Raw genomic sequence first — 20,935 nt, forward strand, 5'->3', positions numbered from 1 at the left:
AGAGAACAAAAGAGGGCAGAGATTTACATAACATTTGCATATGCTAATGTCTATGTATAGAAGCAAATATAGGCATAATTACTATAATTTAAATAGAAATACATCTCACCATATTGGGGAAGACCGTGAACAGGTGACTTGTGTGCCTGCTCAGTCTGCTGTCCAGTTACTAACTCGTGGATGGGTAACTTGAAGGCCCTTGCTTTTCCTTCTTATGGTTCTTTCAGTGGAGGCTGGTGACTCCAATTTTGGAGGGGCTATATTTTATTCAGGGTTTTAGTTACCGCCAGCCAAAACTCTAATAGTGCTATCCAAGGTGCTTAACCCTATCCCCCAAATGGATCAAGCACCTTGGATAGCAACTTTCAGCACCTTGGATAGCACTGTTAGAGTTTTGCTGGTGGCAACTAAACCATGAATGGAATCACAGCCCCTCTGGAACTGGAGTCACCAGCCACTGGGTTATCTTGAAGCCAGACTTGGATTGGACAACCCTTCATATAGATGGCACCTTCAAACAGAGGGCTGTCTTCTGACAACCCTTCAAATAGAGGATGTCCTCTGTAAGGATGGCGGAGAATTTCTCCACGAATCTCCGGGAGGCCGAATGCCAATGCATTCGGCACCCTGAAATTGGTGGGGAAATTCTCCGCCGGCCCCCCGCCCCCCCCCCGGGATGGGACTTACCATGGCCAAATGTCCCTCTCAGCAGCAGGGCCCGGCGGCATTTCGGCGGGGGCGGCGGCCGGTCTCCCGACCGGCTGCCTCCGCCGCCATTACAAAATAAAAAAGTAAAGTTAAAAAAACACAAAACACCTGTGATAGGCTACGTGACGATTTACGTAGTCTATCATGGCTAGATTTCCAAAGTCAGCTGTGATAGGCTACGTAAATCATCACGTAGCCTGTCACGGGTGACTTTGAAAAAAAAAATGCGCGTACGCAAATGGCGGCCCCCATGGGCGCCGCCATTTGTGTTCCTTATTTGGACAGGGGTAGTCTACGTAAAGATTTACGTAGACTATGGCGAAAATAAGGGAACGCTATTTGCATTGCCCTTATTTTTGCCGTAGTCTACGTAAATGTTTACGTAGACTAGACGTGCCAAAATAAGGACCGCAAATGGCGGTGCCCATGGGGGCCGCCATTTGCGTATGCGCTTTTTTTTTTTTTCCAAAGTCACCCGTGATAGGCTACGTAACGATTTACATAGCCTATCACGGCTGACTTTGGAAATCTAGCCATGACAGGCTACGTAAATCGTCACGTAGCCTATCATGGGTGTGGTTTTTTTTTTTTTACTTTACTTTTTTTTTCGCAGCCGGGGAGACAGGGTGCTCCTCCCCGGCCTGAATTTCGACGGCGAGGGATGGGGCGCCTCCCCCCCAGCCTGAATTTCGGCCAGGCGGGGCCGGGCGCCTCCCCCCCCTCACCTGAACTTCGGGGGGAGAACCGAAGCGCCTCCCCCCCACCGCGAAGCAAGCTTCGAGAACAGGTAAGGGACTTTCGTCCATCCCTAGTCCTCTGTAAAACAGGACAAAGCCACTCTAGGTGGCAGAGAGGAATGGTCCCTGTGTTCTTTCACTGGGCTAATGAGCTACTACAGTATTGCCCAAAGCAGGGCAGAAGGAGGAGAAATCTTGCAGGGGATGCTGCCATATGCCTCTGGGTTCACACACTGCTCCAGCAATCTCAGTACCTGCTGAAGAAGTTGTCTTTCAAAATACTTTATGTCTAACATCTCACAGGCAGGATGCTTGTGCATGAGGATAAAGTTCTGGGCTTGCATGCCACTTGCCAGAAGCAGCGTACGAACCAAGAAGCATGTCCCCAGAATCCCTTGTGACATCACAAAGGACACTTCTGGATTTGTGCTGTGCTTTGGTATTCACAGAGAGGATTTCTGCCAAAAAGAGAGAGGCCCATTTATCTATACAGACAAATTAACCCTTCTTTGAGAGTTAACACTTTTGTGTATTTGGATGACTGACGGAGTGCTAGGAACTTATCTTTGCTCAATGGCTGTGGATGTTCTCTTGAATAGGCAATCTGCCTACAGGGGGCGGGGTCTTAGACTCATGCTCTGCAGATCTGTGTGTGAGATGCAGCAGTTTCTGTCTTTGAATGGTGAGAAAGGGAGAGAGAGAGAGAGAGAGAGAGAGAGAGAGAGGAGGGAGGTGAGGAGAGTTCTTAGCTTGGAGGAGTAGCTGCACCTGGGGTGTTTGTGTGTGTGCAGGCTTAGGGAGGCTGCTGCTTGACGGATCTACTTCCTGCTGAAAGAGTGCCTGCTTCTTTCTACTGTATTTTGCTTGTAATTTTGTAAATAAAGAAAATATTCCGAAGACACTGTATGCAGGGATGAGCAACTTGAGGCCCTCCGGATGTTCTGGTCTACAACTCCCATCTGCCCTAGCCAGCGTAGCCCACGGTGAGAGATGATGAGAGTGGTAGGCCAAAACATCTGGACAGCCACCAATTACCCACCTTTGCACTATAGGTTTCCAGTGCTCTCTTATCCAATGGAAACCAAATCATGAGTTGTGTTGCCCCTGAAACTTCTCACTGCTCAGGGAAGTGGAGAATGGGGAATGGGCAACACTGATGGCTGGAGGAATGTGGGGTTGTCTCCTTGGAGGACCCCGCCCCCATGATTTGGTGTGATTGAGCCACATCAATGCAAATAACAAGCAGCTCTTGAGAGAATCCAGAACATTCCAGCAGAGAATGGCGGAACTGCAGCAAGGTTTGCAGAAATACTTAAAAAGCCCATGAAGGAGAGTTGGAGAAGGTGACAGCTTCACTTGATCATTGGCAGGTAGGCAGGACCAAAGCTGACCTAGAAGCTCAACTGCAAAGCATGCAATGGAGGTGCTTGAGGAGGTTCAGGAAGTGGATGAATTAGCTGGTGAGTTTGGAATTTTATCTAAGAATGAACATGCTTTGTCTATGCAGGGCTTACTATGCAAGCAGAGACAAGATAGGAAAGATGGAGAAGCAGCCTCTGAAATTGGAAAACTGTTGGGAAGAGAAAGTATAGGAGGAGCATGAGTGGCTGCCTACACTGGAAGTGAGTGGCTTCAAGTAAAGATCAGCTGCAGCCTGGAACAACAGGCAAGCGGGCAGGGGGGGACGACCAACCCTTAATTGCCCCATGTATACCCCACAAAATCTTGAATGGGTGAGAGTAGTCCCCTATTGCTGGCATACCCCATAGTCAGGCCTGTCTAGTGGGAGCCTAGCAAATTGCAGAACCTGCACATTATGGAAGCAAAGCAGAATGGGAAGTATATCTCCCTCATTCTGAGATCCTGCCCAGTATATGCAATGGGAATGATGCAGAAAGACACATGACTGGCAACTGGCTTGAGCAGACCAACTCTGATGGTCAGGCAAAATATACCCTTGGCTCAATGTTTGAAGTTTGGGCATGAATTAGATCGGCCTGGGAAGCAATTCAGGAGCAACAGAAAGAAGAAAGAGGAATCCTTTAGAAAACTGGTAGGAGATTTGAAGGCAATGGTAATATGTCTACAGATCCTTTGCTAAGCAGTGGGAAACTACAGAAATGCAGACATTCTGTGCAGACTCAGGACAAGAGGAATATGGTTAATCAAGGGAATTATGTTATACCAACCACATGTCTGATATTTGAAACTGGTTAGAATTTCTCAGTTGGGATTGGGAAAAGTGCCGTTTGAGGACTGGCACTAAATTGGCCACTAAAGAGATGACTGTTATCCTCACCTTATCCCTGCTAGTGCAATTCCATTCATCTTAGAAAATTGGCTTTAAAATGGTGAAGTAGAGTTTAACTTTTGTTGAGCGTAATAAGAAAGAAAGGAGTCAAAGGGATGCATTTTTAATATTTATAATATTAAAGAGTTAACCATGTACCATCTTGCATATGGTTAACTTTTTATTCTTATTTTGCTGTTGTTGTTAACCTGATCATTGTTAACTTGTGATTGTGGGCTTCTTCACACGGAGCTTTGTTTTATCCTGCTATTGAGATTGGTTACTCATGGAAATTTGTAGGTCCTTCAGATGACTTTGTGAACCTCCAGGGTATCGCCCGCACTAAGGGTGCAATCCTATGCTAGTTTAGACAGGAAAAAGTCCTACAACTCCCAGCATTCCCCAGCCAGAATGGGATTGCATTCTGCATGCACAGGATTGCACCCTAAATTACCTTTATTTCATTTTTTAAAAGATTGGAGATAATGAGCTACCAAATTACAGTGCTTGAAACCCCACAAGAAAAGCAGCTAGATCACAGTGCCATCTAGTGGCTGTATAATGGAGCATATGGAAGACTCAGATAAGGGGGGAAAGGGCAGGGGGAAGGAAGAATGTGTAAAGGGAGTCCGTCATGATCCTGTATTTAAAACGGAAGCAGAAAGCCCCATTTTAAATGCGGGATTGTAAGCTGGTGTAGAGATACTCTGTGAGACACTGAAGCTATCTTGGCATAGCCCCCAAGTTATGTATTTATTTATTCATTTTCTTAATCGCCCATCTGGCAGGTCACCCGGACACTCTGGGTGATGCACAACAGTACAATTTAAAACAGTAAAATTACACATTAAAACATTGTCTAAAACTACCCTAACCCACCCCAAATGCCTGCCTGAACAACCAAGTTTTCAATGCGTGGCAGAAGCTCATTAAAGAGGGGCCATGCATGGCGGAGTTCCCTAGGGAGGGAGTTCCACAGAGTGGAGTTTTTTGTGAAAGTGGAGATGGTGTTGTGAATTTGGCCATCTTCTCTGAATAGACAGGATTTTAACAAAAGAACTTTAATGCCTGTGGAAGTCCTCCTGAATGTGCAATCTACAGGCAGCAGGAGGGCTCTGCAGGTGTGTGTGTTGTGAGGGGAGTTGCAGTTTGAGGAAAAGGAGAGGGAAAGTCCAGCCTTCCCCAACTTGATGCACTCTGGAGTGTGTTACACTACAACTCTCATCATCCCCAGCCAGCAGTGCCAATGGCTGGTGTGGTGGGAGTTGCAGTCCAACACATCTGGAGGGCACTAGATTGGGGAAGGCTGCTCTAGTTACCTAAAAAACAAACCAAAAATGGGATGCAGCCTTATGGAAGCTGCAACAGCTGTTCCTTGAACATTAGATGCAGGCAGGGCTAGATGCTGTGTACATTGTCCATTTGTCTGCATCTTGTAATTTCTCTTGTAATGTTACTATTGTTATTACATTGTATTTGTCTTTTAAATACTGTTATGTACACCACCCTGGGATCCCTTTTGGATGAGGAACAGTGTATCAATTTTAAAAATAAGTAAGTAGAAGGCACTATCCAATGAAGCACTCCCGCCAATGGAAGGGCTTCCATCAGAGGAACGGGGGGGGGGGAGATCCCCTCTCCTCCCTGAAGCTCTCTGCGCCCCTCAAAATCTGCTCCAGAAGGTTGGGGGACCCTCTGGAGCAGATCTGGGGGTGGGGTGGTGGGATGCTGCAGGGTGGAGAAGAGGAGAAAGTCCTGTTGTACAAGGGTGCTGGATTTTAACGCAAAATACACACTGAGCCTGCAGTGCTTTGTGCCCTTACTAGTAGGGAAGTCCCACTGAACTCAGTAGGACTTCTTAGTAAGCTTCTGCAAGATCGGGCTGCAGATTACTATGAGAAATTTTAGGAAAACAGCTTACATAAAGAACATAGAACTTTAGGGCAGGGGTGTGGACCCTCTGTCCCCTGGGCCTAATCCAGCCCACACAACTTCCTGAGGTTCCTCCATGGGGAAGGACTTAGGGTCCATGTTAGGGCCCTGGAGGAATCTCCTCAGGGGGCATCCCCCCATCCCATTGAACGCAGAATGCAAATGGCGGCCACCGTAGCCGCCGCCATTTGCGTACGCATTTTTTTTTTTAAGCCTGCCATGATAGACTATGTAAATACTTACGTAGCCTATCACGGCTCACTACAGGGATGCAAGTGGCAGCAGCTACGGCTGCCGCCATTTGCATCCCTGCTGCCCAGCGGCTGGGTATCCGGCCGCGGGCAGAGCCAGCCGGCGGCTCCACGGAATCGCCACAGAGTGCAGCTGGCTGGGCAGAATCCCGGGGGGGCGACTGGAGCGCCTCCCCTGTCGAGGATTCCGGGGGGAGGGACAGAGCGCCTCCCCCCCGCCGCGAATGAATCCGCGAAACGGTAAGTGACTTTTGTACATCCCTAGCTTTAGGGTGATGAAACGTCACTTTGAACTGTTACTGCCTCTCAGTTACATATGAGGGGTATTGGATTGAGGGTGCAATCCTATGCATGTTTGGCCAGAAAAAAGTCCAAAAAAAGTCCGCGCTGGCTGGGTGATAATGGGAGTTGTAGGACTTCTTTCTATCTGAACATGCATGTTTAACGTTTTTAACTTTTTGGAGCCACTTGAGTTCCAATGGTGTTCAGTCTGAAATCAATGGCAAAATTTCCACTAGCTTTAAAAGGGACAGGAGAAGCCCATTAGCATGCATTAAAAGCAACTCCAGTCATTCTCCTCTGTTTTAAATGAGAGCCTGTACCCAGACTCTCTTTAAAACTTACAATACAATCAATGACTTTTGCTCCATAGCTCATTATTTTTGAGCATTGTTACTGATGCAGTTGCTATTGAACGTCTGGAGAAAGAAAAGAGGAATTCAGCCTCAGAATTTCATTCCAAAGGTAGAAATCCCAATAGATGTCATGGCTCTGTTCTTAATTAATTATTTAACCACAGGGCATCATTTCAGCTTTCTAGTCAAATGGCACAGCTCACTGAATTCCAGTTAAAAGTCGTCACTTTCCCCACCATAGTTCATGCTATAATTTAGCAACAAAAAATCACTCCGGGGTGACGCTTAACATGCAGGCTATTTTTCTTTAAACAGTTGAATGGATTACTTTCTTCTCTTTCTTCAGACTCAGTTCAAACTAAACCAAAAAACCCTCTTCCAACCCAAAGTGTTTTTTTCTTTTCAGAGGGTATTCTGGTTCCATAATTCAATGTTGACTTTAACAGTATTAATGACAGGAGTTTTAATGAGCAACCTATGACACTTTTTATTTTGTTAAAGCAAGGCAGTAAAGAGCCAAGTTAAAAGCTAAAATAGCGACTACCACAAAAGTCTGTTACCATAAAAAAATATATTCACCATATAATGGTGCAATCCTATGTGGGGAGGCAGCCGCCTCTGAATTTGGAGGCAACCACATATCCAATGCACGGCAGCAGAGGGGATCCTCTCCTTCATGCTCCAGCTGCCCCGCATTCATGGCTAGACAGCTTATTTTGGCTGTCTAGCCACAGGATGTTGGATCGCGGGGTGGGGAGGCCAGACGATGCATAGGAAGTGTTGTACCAGCACTTCTACACTCCCTGACCGTCCCCGCCCCTGGGAATGCCCCCTTTTGCCCCACTCTGTGCTGTTCTTATGAGCACAGAGCCCAGGGACAATCCGTGGCACCTACGAGGCGGCAGGGAAGGGGGCAGGGGGGCGGTTCTCTGGGAACTGACCTTGGAGCACAGGCTCTGAGGTCAGTTCTTGGAAACAGACCCATCTTATGGCCATCTAGCCACTGACTAGCAGCCATAGGATTGCGCCCTAAATTACTTATCAAAGAGACAAAACCTAATTCATTTTGAGCGTAAGACACTTCCTTTGGGATAATTATAAGGGAATCTTGAAAAACGTTTACGGTTGACTTCAAGGTGACATTTCTAATTAAGCTTGCTATCCATTTTCAAATATTATAATTGAAGCATTGCAGTAGCATACTGCACATGTTCACATCTGAATATCTGGCAGCCAGACCTGCATGTGAGCCATGTTGTTGACAAAGCAATATACATTTTGAGGATGCTGCTGCCCAGGGCTGGTCCTACCATTAGGCAGGGTGAAGCAGTGGCCTCAGGCGGCAGATGGTGTTGGAGAGCTGTGTGCCTCATGGCCTGCCCTATGCTCCCTAAGCTAGCCTGCTCCCTTCAGGCTCAGTGCTGATCTATCACTCGTGTTGAAGTAACAGTCTAGTCAGCTTTTGTACATGAAATGGGGGAGGGTGACATCTTGTTCTTCGCCTCACGCAGCAAAATATCTTGGGCTGGCCCTGCTGCTGCCATTGCTGGGCTATGTGGCTGAGATCTAGTAAATCAGACGACATTTAGCCAAAGGCTGAATTTGACCCGCAAGCCACCATCTACTGACACATATGCCTTCCCCAACCTGGTGCCCTCTACCAGTTTACATTGCAACACATCTGGAGGTAGCCAAATGAGGGAAGGCTGGGCCACACCATTACTTTAAATGACTACCATTTGTGTACTTTACCTGATGTACTCTACTGTACACAAAAGCTTATTGTTTTTAATCGTATTGCTGTTTTCAAATCAGATTTTGTTTTTAATCTTGAGTACCATTTTGGGGGGTGGGGGGAGAGGGAGAGAGAGAGGGAGGGAGAGAGAGAGAGAGAGAGAGAGGGAGGGAGGGAGGGAGAGAGAGAGAGATTAAAGCTGTGTGCAGAAGCAGGGATGTGTGAGCATAGGTAGTGTGGATGTACATCTCCACCGCAGTGCTCGTCCAGACCCCATAAATTTGGCTGCATGCAGGGATGCTGGAGAAGTTCAAGCCAGACTAAAATGAGCTCAGATTTCAAGGAATCCAAACTGCGGAATCCGCTGCGGAGCACCCCCCTCAGGCTGCATGAAGTCTGTGGACTTTCGCATGTTTTTTTTTTACCATCCCAAAATATACGCATATTTATTCGTAGGAAAATATGCATGTTTCTGCTGAGGAAAAGTTGAATGGAATGGGAGACGATACACTAAACGTTATGTACTATGGTAAATTATGTAAATTCTTATGAAACCTCTTAAAAAATTATTTGTGTATTTTTCTGCTTGATGAAAAAAAATTCACATGGGAGTGGGCGATGGAACAAAAGGCACCTGACAATCCACGAAACACAGATGGAGTGGAGTTCACACAGCCCGTACACCCTTCGCTGCAAGTCCCTTTTAAGACAGGTAGAGATGAGCTATTCCTTACTCTGCAAGACTAGAATTGGATCAGGGCTACAAGGTTGGCTACGGAGTAGGGAGAGGTGGTCGGAACATGGAAGTGTTTTTTATAACAGATTTTTATTTAAAAGCCAAGGCCACCATAAAAAGTCACACTGTATTACACCTTAATTTGAAGCTTCAGCCTTCACGAGGCTGGTTTCTTCCTGATTGTTCCCCAAAATAAGTTGATGAATGTTCTGTGTTTCCTTCTGAAATCTATAAATACACACACACAGATCGCAGTTTTTCTTTCACAAATGAGGTTGTGTGTGAGGGTGTTTTAAAAAGAAGTGGATTATGCTCTGCTACAGAATTTCTGTGGGTATCACTGACAACTCAACCAAATTCCACAAACAGAGAAGAATGCTTAAAGAGCAAAACTTGGCATCTGGTGCTCTCATAACTCCCTCGAATTTATTCCACGTTGGCCAGCCTCAGCCATGTATGGGTCACGGTGAGGACGCAAGCAGCACCTGCAGTCTGACAGCTCTCTGGCTCTGTTTACAAGAATACAACTTTGCTTATCTCCAAGTGCCAGCCTCTTGGCACAACAGTACCTGTCTTCTGGTCTTACGCCTATTGCTGCCCGGCTTTCTGACCCTGCCACTGGCTTCTGTCTCTGCTGCCAGCTTTTGGCTTGGCTCATCTCATTTCTGCCCAACAGTGAATTCCTTATCTCATCTCTTTGTTTTCCAGGTTTATTTTCTTCCCAGTTCAACACCCGGCACCTGCTATTACCGCTATTAGTCAAGATGTTGAAATCAGAGAGCAGCTATCTGCAGATGCTGCAGGAGGCTATTGAGAATCTGGTCTAGGAGACAATAACTATTTTAGTTCTGGAGGGCAGAAAGGACGATCCTTTGATACTGCAAATAAAACAAACAGCACTCGGTGTTAAAAATAAGCATGCCATTTCATAATCTGATTGTCATTTGACATGGTGTCAGATGTTTCTAAAATTATGTAAGGAAATTGACTGGCAGTTTTAATACTGGCTGATTCCAATCACTGATCTTCCCAGTGGTGGCAGTAAAGCATATCATTTATCTAAGTGCATCAAGCATGCAAAGGCTGTCTCCTTGTCAACTGGGGCAACTAGAAATTTAACTTGGGACTAAAAGTGTGTGTATCAAATTGCTTTCATTAAACAAAATGGAAGTTTCTAGTCCTCATAGTTATAAGCAAAACCTTTGACAATGTAACTGGGACATGTGCTGTATATTTCTAATTTTGATACCAACAAGCAAGCTTCCTGTACTATCAGCAAAGTACACAACAAGTACTTTATTTTCCTAGCCTACAGGTGCAAGCATCTACGGCTGTACTCCCAAGCATACTTATTAGAGAGTAAGTCCTATTGAACTCAGTGTGTCTTACTTCTGAGTAAATATATTTAGGATCATGCTGTAAGTCCATATTTAAGTCCTCAACTTCTTGTTCTGTTCTCCATAAAACCTCTCTGTGGTGGTGTTTTCGTTTATTACCTGGAGTAGTGAATAGCTTGATGTCCAGCAATATTAAAATAGAAGTCAGTTGTATGTTTCATCTCATCAGTATGCCCAGAAACTTCAATCCAGTGCCCTATTGGGAGGCAGTAAACTCCATCAACCAAGTTGCTTGGGTTATAAATGCTACATCGATCGTGGTGTGGCCCATTGCCTGAAACAAGAATAACATACACGTTGTGAGTCAGCTGAATTCAAGGATATAAACACAAAGAGCCTTGAATGTTTAGGATTTCCTTTCCACATTATGTGTCTCCTGTGGGGAGGCAAAAGCTGGGTGGTCATCCAAAGATGGAGAAAGTGTATTATAAATAGAAACTATTTTTAAACTAATATTCTGTGTGAATCTAAAGAAATGAGTTCTTTATGGGACTATCTTCATGTGTGCATAAAATGGCATCAGCAAACAGAGAACTGAGTGTGCTCAAGTCCACAGAAATAACTAAGTGTTCCTGAATCGGTTCCTGATTTTGGCCAATATGTATATACATAACAATTTAACATTTTTTGAGAAAATGAAAATTAGAATCTCTTTTAACTGTCATCAGAGTTTCTTTGTTTACGAGCTATCAACCAGATTTACAGTATTACGTATGCAAGACCACTATATCCTAAAGATGATTTCTCTCAAAATCTAAAATTTTTCTAAAATGTTTTCTAAAAATTTCATCATACACATTATAAATCCATCACCTTAGGAAGTAGATGTGGTACGAACTCCTGGGCAGACAAGTGCCAAATTATATTCTAAGTGAAGTGACCTAAACACCAGCAACCACTTTGCACTAATTCTACCCCAGTGATTTCATCACTGTAGCACAGACATCTTCCCTATTCCAGGCATTAACAGTGCCATCTGCTGCATGAAAAATGGCATGTGCCATGGTTGGGCACAGCTGACTTTTGAAATCTATTGCCTGAATTTGTAAACCTGAATTCCAAAGTTAGAAAGCTATACAAATATTTTTACAGCTTTCAGACCGACAGCTGATGAAAAAGCTGGTTAATCCTAGTTGAGAGTCTCAGAAAGTAAGATGTAATGTGGTGGGAAGGGACAGGTTCTACCAGCAACAAGGTGGATAAAAGAGCATGGAAGTAATATCAAAGACAGATCAAAAGTTCTTTGCCACAATCCTAGACTCAGGAATAAATCTAGGGATGTCAGAGAATTCCGCCACGGATCTCGGTGAGGCTGAATGCCAGTACATTCGGCCCCCCGAAATCCATGGTGGAACGAAGTCCCACCCCACCCCACAAAAGGCGTGCGAAACGGAGCACTTACCTGCTGCTGTCCGTGCTGACTTGCGAATGGCGGCCACGTCAGCGGCCGCCATTCGCTTCATCACAGCCGTGATAGGCTACGTAAATAATTACGTAGCCTATCACGGCTAACGCAGGGGCGTCATTTCATCCCTGCGGAGGCCGTGATAGGCTACGTAAGTATTTACGTAGCCTATCACAGCAAGCTTTTTTTTTTAAAAAAAAACAGCATATGCAAATGGCGGCGGCTGCGGCGGCTGCAGCGGACGCCACTTGCATTCCCTTTTTTTCACTGTTTTAGCCTACGTAAATATTTACGTAAGCTATTACGGCAAAAAAAAGGGGAATGCAAATAGCGTAGTGGGCGCTATTTGCGTTCCTTTTTTTCCGCCGTAATAGCTTACGTAAATATTTACGTAGGCTAAAACAGCGAAAAAAAGGGAACGCAAATGGTGGCTGCCGTAGCCGCCGCCATTTGCGTACACTGTTTTTTTTTTTTCCTGCAGGCTGCCCAGTGGCCAGATGTCTGGCTGCGGGTGGCCCTGGCCAGTGGCTCCCGGAATGTCCACGGAGCAGAGCCGGCCGGATTAGGATTTCAAGGGGAGGTGCAGAGCGCCTCCCCCCCACCGTGAATCACCCTGTTGAAAAGGTAAGTGACTTTCGTACATCCCTAAATAAATCCCAATAACCAAAGGAGAATGTTTCACTGGAATGACAGTTTCGTTCTGTTGAGATCGTATATAAACCTTCCACCCCTTAAGATCTCAGGAGGATATCTTGCTTCGGGTGCTACTAATTAGAAATGTAAGTTCAGCTAGAGCATAGAGCAAACCCTTTATGAAAGTGCTCTCTTTGTTACAGAACTCTTCCCCCTCCCTGCCCTGTCACTTAAGGTATGCCTGTGCCAATGGTTCTCTCCTTTTAGGAAAGCTTGCAACGTATTCCTTTTCCATAACTCTCTTAATAACATCATTTGATCTAGCAGTGTTTGGGGTTATAATGTGGTCTTTGTGTGGCTTCATTAGATTACTGGATTATGTCACACTCCCTTTGTCTCTCTCCCAGCATAGGGCATCAACCAAGGTAACCAAGGCTGTCTCTGTCCCAAAACCAGGCCTAAAACCAGTCATAAATAGTTTGCCTCTATTATCACAGTTATGAAAAAGAAGATTCCTCTTCTTCCCCACATCCCCAGATAGAATTCCCAGCATCCCCAGATAGAATAGCTGTCTGGGGAGGCTGGGAGTTGTAATCCAATAATCTGGAGGGCATAGATTGGAGAAAGCTAAATTATGCTTTACTGTGCTTTACATATGTTTGTATATTTATATTGTATAACTTTATCTCTTTATTACAGTTTTAATTGATTGTATACGGCCTGGATAAGTTTTTACATGACAAGTGATATAAAAATATTTTAAATAAATAAAGATTACAATTGTTTCATTACCCACATTTGTCGTTATTGTTTTGTTTTCTTTCTTTTTCTTTTCCTTTCGGTCAGTGTTGGCAGCAATGACACCAGAACTGTTTTTGACTATCATTCCTGGAGGTCATCATTTGGCCTCAGAACACAGCAGAGGTTGTGCCATTCTGGGGCATTCTGGCAAGACAAAACAGAAGTTCAAACTGGCAGCCCCCTTCCCCGCGTCCCAACAACGCAGTCTCCAGGGAATTCTGGGAGGGAAGGAATGGAGGCTGTTAGGAGTGGCCGCCAAACTCAGCCTGACTCTGCTGCTACCACAGACACATTCATTTCCCACCACCAAATGGTATGAACGGGAATACCAAATAATGTATCCATTCATACATCAGTGCATTTGTTTCAGAATGAATATAAATGGAACAAAATGGGCTCCATTAAGTTCATTTTATAATTTATTCTGAAATGAATTGTTGTTGTTGTTGTTCAGTCATTAAGTCGTGTCCGACTCTTCGTGACCCCATGGACCATAGCACGCCAGGCCTTCCTGTCCTCCGCTCTCTCCCAGAGTGTGCTCAAGTCCATATTCATTGCATCGGTGATGCTATCTAGCCATCTCATCCTCTGCCGTCCCCTTCTCCTTTTGCCTTCAGTCTTTCCCAGCATCAGGGTCTTTTCCAGTGAGTTTTCTCTTCGAATTAGGTGGCCAAAATATTTGAGATTCAGCTTCAGTATCTGTCCTTCCCATGAGCACTCCAGCTTGATTTCCTTTAGGATTGACTGATTTGACCTCTTTGCAGTCCAGGGGACTCGTAAGAGTCTTCTCCAGGCCACAGTTCGAAAGCATCAATTCTTCGGCACTCAGCCTTCCTTATAGTCCAGCTCTCACAGTCATACGTTGCTACTGGGAAAACCATAGCTTTGATTATACGAACCTTTGTCAGCAAGGTGATGTCTCTGCTTCTTACTATGCTGTCTAGGTTTGCCATAGCTTTCCTCCCAAGGAGCAAGCGTCTTTTAATTTCATGGCTACAGTCACTGTCTGCGGTGATCTTGGAGCCCAAGAAAATAAAATCTGTCACTGCTTTCATTTCTTCCCCTTCTATATGCCAGGAAGTGATGGGACCAGATGCCATGATCTTCGTTTTTTTCATGTTGAGTTTCAAACCAGCTTTTGCACTCTCCACTTTCACCCTCAACAAGAGGCTCTTGAGATCCTCTTCGATTTCTGTCATTAGGGTGGTATCGTCTGCGTATCAGAGGTTGTTGATAATTCTCCCGGCAATCTTAATTCTGACCTGTGATTCATCCAACCCGGCGTTTCTCATGACGTACTCTGCATATAAGTTAAATAAGCAGGGCGACAATATACAGCCTTGTTGTACTCCTTTCCCAATTTTGAACCAATCAGTTGTTCCATGTCCGGTTCTTACTGTTGCTTCTTGACCCTCATACAGATTTCTCAGGAGACAGGTAAGGTGGTCTGGTACTCCCATCTCTTTAAGAATTTGCCACAGTTTGTTGTGATCCACACAATCAAAGGCTTTAGCATAGTCAATGAAGCAGAAATAGACGTTTTTCTGGAATTCTCTTGCTTTCTCCATGATCCAGCGAATGTTGGTGATTTCATCTCTAGTTCCTCTGCCTCTTCGAAACCCAGCTTGTACTTCTGGTAGTTCTCGGTTCACATGCTGCTGAAGCCTAGCTTGTAGGATTTTGAGCATAACCTTGCTGGCATGTGAAATGAGCGCAATTGTACGGTAGTTTGAACACTCTTTGGCATTGCCCTTCTTTGGAATTAAAATGTAAACTGACCTTTTCCAGTCTTGTGGCCATTGCTGAGTGTTCCAAATTTGTTGGCATATTGACTGCAGCACTTTAACAGCAGCATATTTTAGGATTTTAAATAGCTCAGCTGGGATACTCTCATCTCCTCTAGCTTTGTTGTTAGTAATGCTTCCTAAGGCCCACTTGACTTCACTCTCTAGGATGTCCGGCTCAAGTTCAGTGACCGCACTATCATGGTTATCAGGGACATTCAGATCTTTCCTGAATAGTTCTTCTGTGTATTCTTTCCACCTCTTCTTAATCTCATCTGCTTCTGTTCGGTCCCTGCCTTCTTTGTCCTTTATCATGCCCATCTTTGCACAAAACGTTCCCTTAAGATCTCCGATTTTCTTGAAAAGATCTCTAGTCTTTCCCATTTTATTGTTTTCCTCCATTTCTTTGCATTGTTCATTTAAAAAGGCCTTCTTGTCTCTCCTTCCTATTCTCTGGAACTCTGCATTCCGTTGGATATATCTTCCCCTTTCTCCCTTGCTTTTCACTTCCCTTCTTTCCTCAGCTACTTGTAAAGCCTCATCAGACAGCCACTTTGCTTTCTTGCATTTCTTTTTCTTTGGGATGGATTTAATCGTTGCCTCCTGAACAATGTTACGGACCACCATCCATAGTTCCTCAGGCACTCTGTCTATCAGGTCTAATCCCTTAAATCTATTCATCACCTCCACTGTACATTCATAAGGGATATGATTTAGGTCATACCTAAATGGTTTAGTGGTTTTCCCTACATTCTTCAATTTAAGCCGAAATTTTGCAACAAGAAGCTCATGATCTGAGCCACAGTCAGCTCCAGGTCTTGTTTTTACTGACTGTATAGAGCTTCTCCATCTTTGGCTGCAAAGGACATCATCAATCTGATTTTGATATTGACCATCTGGTGATGTCCACGTGTAGAGTCACCTCTTGTGCTGTTGGAAAAGAGTGTTTGCTATGATCAGCATGTTTTCTTGGCAAAACTCGATTAGCCTTTGTCCTGCTTCATTTTGTACACCAAGGCCATGCTTGCCTATTATCCCGGTGATTTCTTGACTTCCTACTTTAGCATTCCCATCCCCTATGATGAAGAGGACATCTTTTTTTGGTGTTAGTTCTAGAAGGTGTTGTAGGTCTTCATAGAACCGATCAACCTCAGCTTCTTCAGCATCAGTGGTTGGGGCATTATAATTCATAGACTTGAATTACTGTGATGTTGAATGGTTTGCCTTGGATTCGTACTGAAATCATTCTGTCATTTTTGAGATTGTATCCCAGTACTGCTTTTCCCACCCTTTTGTTGACTATGAGTGCTACTCCATTTCTTCTAAGGGATTCTTGCCCACAGTAGTAGATATGATGGTCACCTGAATTAAATTCGCCCATGCTTGTCCATTTTAGTTCGCTGATTCCCAAGATGTCGATGTTCAATCTTGCCATCTCATGTTTGACCACTTCCAACTTACCTTGATTCACTGATCTTACATTCCAGGTTCCTAAACAATATTGTTCTTTACAGCATCGGATTTTCTTTTCACCACCAGACACATCCACAGCTGAGTGTCCTTTCGGCTTTGGCCCAGCCGCTTCACTCTTTCTGGCGCTACTTGGAAATTCCCTCTGCTCTTCCCCAGTAGTATATTGGACACCTTCCGACCTGAGGGGCTTATCTTCCGACGTCACATCTTTTAGCCTTGTGATACGTTCTATGGGGGTTTCTTGGCAGGAATACTGGAGTGGGTTGCCATTTCCTTCTCCAGTGGACCACATTTTGTCAGAACTCTCTGCCATGACCTGTCCGTCTTGGGTGGCCCTGCACGGCATAGCTTATGGCTTCACTGAGTTACGCAAGCCCCTTCGCCATAACAAGGTAGTGATCCATGAAGGGGCTGAAATGAATACATGCTCTTATTTTGGAAGTACTTCTTTTCTGTTGCGCACACACACACAGGATGGCAATATGTTTTGGGGTCAACTTTGAAACAGGATCCCATACAGGACCAAGAACAAGTGGAAATATTTGGACATACAAATGCTCTTGTATATGGCTGAATATGCAGCTCACACCTGGAAAACCAGAGCAGGACACAAAATGTATAACAGAAAGTCACATGAATATATGAAAATAGCACTAGATTATTATCTATCTATTTCACAGTTTCACTAGTGCACGGGTTAAGATGATCAGGCACTCGTAAATAGGTAAGGTTGTTGATGTGTGTGTATGTACTGAGGGAAGGACTGTGATTGGCTATTCGGTTTGTATTGTTAAGCAGTTTGTACATACATATTGGAAAATGCCTGTAATACAAGGTTTCAGAAATATTGGATGTTCTTCAGTTTCCACATTTTTCCTTCTCCGACAGTCAGTTTAAAAAACAAAATCAATCAAAATTTCCATCCACCCACTCCTGCATTTGCTGAATAATACATGAAATAAACACAAAAAACACCATGGAATAGGCTTGTGGTCAAAGAACACATTTGTAAAGCCCAGATCAACTGACAAATACATTTTCTTTAATCTTGATAGCTTTAGCGTTTCTATTTGGACAGATGTAGGTTTAGAAGGGATTTTTAAAATATTTTTTTAAAAAAGAAAGCATTCTTGGAATATGAAATAAAACACAACTTTGTATAGCACCACTGAAATATTTAATCCAGAGGTGGGGACCCGTTTTCAGCCCAAAGGCCAAATTCAGTTTCAGAGGAGCTCTTGGGGGCTGAACTCCAGTCATGCGTGGGGGCAAAACACAGTGGGACTAAGATGCCAGCATACTTTAGCATAAAGCTCTTCCTGCCAGTAAGTAAGCCCTAGGAGAGGCATTTCAGCCTTTCGGAATGCAGAAAAAACATGCCAATGCTTGGAAACTACCAAGCAATCAGCTGTCAGAGAAAAGAGGTGGAGCTGGGGAAAAGGATGGCCCACCCTGAGCTATTAAAACTCAAGGAAACCGTGTTGTGCTTCATCTCCCAAGGCTTGACATTTCCCTTAGCACCCCCCTCCCCCCAATTTGGCAAACCATAACTTAGGCCAATTATGAATTTCTGACAAAGAGGGAAGGCATCACCAAAAAGGAGGAAAAAAGAGGACACCAATTTGCATAAAATTTGCAGATCCTAATTCATATTTATTTATTTATTTATTACATTTATATCCCACCTTTTTTCCTCCTTAAGGAACCCAAGGTGGCATACATAATCCTCCTCCTCTCCATTTTAGCCTCACAACAACAACCCTGTGAGGTAGGTGGAGTCTGTGACTGGCCCAAAGTCACCCAGTGAGCTTCCATGGCCAAGTGGGGACTACAACCCAGATCTCCCAACTCCCAGTCCAACACTCTAGCCACTACGCCACACTGGCTCTCCATATTCAATATGAAACTATGCACATTTAGAAAAAATATCGTAATTTAAATAGAAATACAGTGCATCTCACCATAGTGTGGAAGACTGTGGCCAGGTGACCTATGTGCCTGCCTGTTCATTCTGCTGTCCAGGTGCTAACTGCTGATGGGTAACAGTCCTTAAGGTTCATTATCTTCAAACCAGAATTGTGCAGGACATCCCTTCAAATAGAGGACATCTTTATATAGAGGACAGTCCTCTGGCAGCCTTAAAACGGAGGACAATCCTCTATCAAAGAGGACATATGGCCACCCTAAACCTCCACCTCCACCTCTCCTGTCACTATATTTATAGGAATAGTTTGCTGATCCAATTTCTAGTGGGGTGGTATAGTAATCAAGACTCCTTCTTTCTGTAGACATTTATGATAAAAAATAAAACTTCCATGTTTCAACTATAAGTATTATTGAACTGATTTCCCTTTTTGTTGAAGTGTAGTATATGAAGAAATGCCACGTACATAGCTGTTATGGTTGTTTACTTTGTGTGGCCTCCGAAAGGATATTAGATGTCTGTGTCGGCCTGAGGCCTAGCTTTGTCACTGACAAAGCCCTACATAGGAGTACTGCTTGTTGACATATTCTGAAAGGGGAAGACAAAGATGATCACTTTTAATACTTATAGCTGGGGTCTGGATCAGGGAAATTCAATTTTGATTGGTCTGGGAAATATCAGGTTCTGACTGGCTGGGGATTCTTGCTAGGCGGAAAAGAGCAGTTGGAAAATAATAGCTAACATGACAGATTCAAAAGACAGTTGGTGGACATTCATGGAGAAGGCCTACTGGTTGGTGCAGGTTGTATGATAGAAGGACGAGGCAAAAGCTGAGTAGAAAGTGAATAGCTAAGGCCTGAATATTAAGTTATGACTTGTCTGTGTGATAACCATACACGGTTGGTGAAAATCAGGATTGGGCGCAGGTGGCTGTGTTGTGCCAGGAGGCTGCCCTGGGACCTCACCAGAAGGTTACACAAGCAGGCAGGCATTAAAAACCAGATAAACTGTCCAAGCAGCCAGTTGTACAATAGAAGGACCTTTGGTGTCAGAGGAAGACTGAATCCAAGAGCTGGACCTGGTTGTGAATATATTTGGCCAGGGGGTAGGGAGAGAGAGGTTTAGGGCGCAGTCCTATGGGATGAGCCCTGGGTACTCATAAGCCTCCAAACTCAAGAGGCTTACAAGTACCTAGTGCAGAGTGGGAGGGATACATGTGAGATTGTATTTGGTAACAGCCTTGGATATCCTTCATGGAGGAATATTTTCATGACTAGAGAAGATCTAAGATAAAAGCAACTGAACCAATCACTGACAAACTGTAAAAAGCAAAGTAATGACTATTCTTGAAAGACAATATTTTCTCCTGGTTGGATTCTGAGGTCTTTTTTTTTTTTATTCCACTGTTGTTCAAAACCTCTTCCATGCAATTTGATTGCATACCAACATGTTCAAGAGCAAAGCAATCAGTAAGGTCTGCCTTACAAATCAATCTTTGTGAATAGTATTCCTTTCAAAGCCTGCAGGACTGCCCATATGGCTCCTGGCATGATGTGTAAGAAAGATGATCAAGCTGGCATATCAAAAAAAACCCACTGGCTTTATTGCAAAGCAGATTAAAACAAAGATCTCTGAGCAATGTGTAGCTCACGTGGGAGAGAAGAACAAACAAAAATATAAGAAGTGGGTAAGACATGATCAAAAGAGAAAAGTAATCCAAAGTAGCCAAAGATCTGTGATGGGAGGAAAAACACAAGCTCTAACATCAGGGTCGGAGGAGGGGACTAAAAATAAAAAGAGCTGAATTCAAGTGTAGAGCACAAAAGGGTAGACTCCTAGACATGGAAACCTGTACTGCAAGCTGGCTAGGGGTCCAGAGGCAATTCCAAGTAGCCTCGGTGGGAGCCTCTACTCTAGGGCAATCCCACCGCCATCACCAAATATGAAGGAACACCTTTTCTTACTGGGGCATTCCTACTGCTATAGCCACTGCTTGTGGAGAATCACCCATCACCATTGGGCAATCCCTCCCTTCACTTCCACTGCCTCCATTAAATTACACCCCTTTATTTAATATATGCCTTTTCCCTAAAGTAGCTGGTAACTGGTAATGAGACAAACAGATCAGAGGTAAAAGGAAAATAAACAAATATATATAGTACGTTATCAAAAACAAATAAAGCAAGATAGATAATTTAAGATTACTGTTACTTTATGAACAAAGTTTCCATACTGTTGCCTTAAAAAAAGCAGAGCTTCTATATTGTTACTGTTACCACCAATCAGGTGTTAGAAGCCCCAGTTCCTAACCCTAACCAAAATTAAGACAATTCCCCTATCAAGCTCCACCCTAGTTAACTCAAGGCCCAACAATGAGGGAAACTTGAAAGGCAGTCTTCTCTCTGGTAGGGTTTGATTTCCACCTGGAAACTTTAAGGCTGTTCATCAGGCTACCCCAGAAGTCTTCAGCTTGGTCCAGTAGTTGCCCTGTCTT

General features: G+C 44.1%; 1 protein-coding gene across 1 annotated transcript in view; it reads right to left on the reverse strand.

Moving 5' to 3' along the window:
* The window catches only part of EPM2A (EPM2A glucan phosphatase, laforin), a 68,251-nt gene that overhangs the window by 23,062 nt on the left and 24,254 nt on the right, over positions 1-20,935 (reverse strand). The window contains exon 2 of the mRNA XM_084827748.1: positions 10,521-10,695. Within this exon, the coding sequence (XP_084683874.1) occupies positions 10,521-10,695 (175 nt within the window). The remainder of the gene's footprint in view (positions 1-10,520; positions 10,696-20,935) is intronic.

Source organism: Heloderma suspectum, chromosome 1 (genome assembly GCF_057233095.1).
Source record: "Heloderma suspectum isolate Gila_16-S chromosome 1, 16-S_ref, whole genome shotgun sequence".
Lineage (NCBI taxonomy): Eukaryota > Metazoa > Chordata > Lepidosauria > Squamata > Helodermatidae > Heloderma > Heloderma suspectum.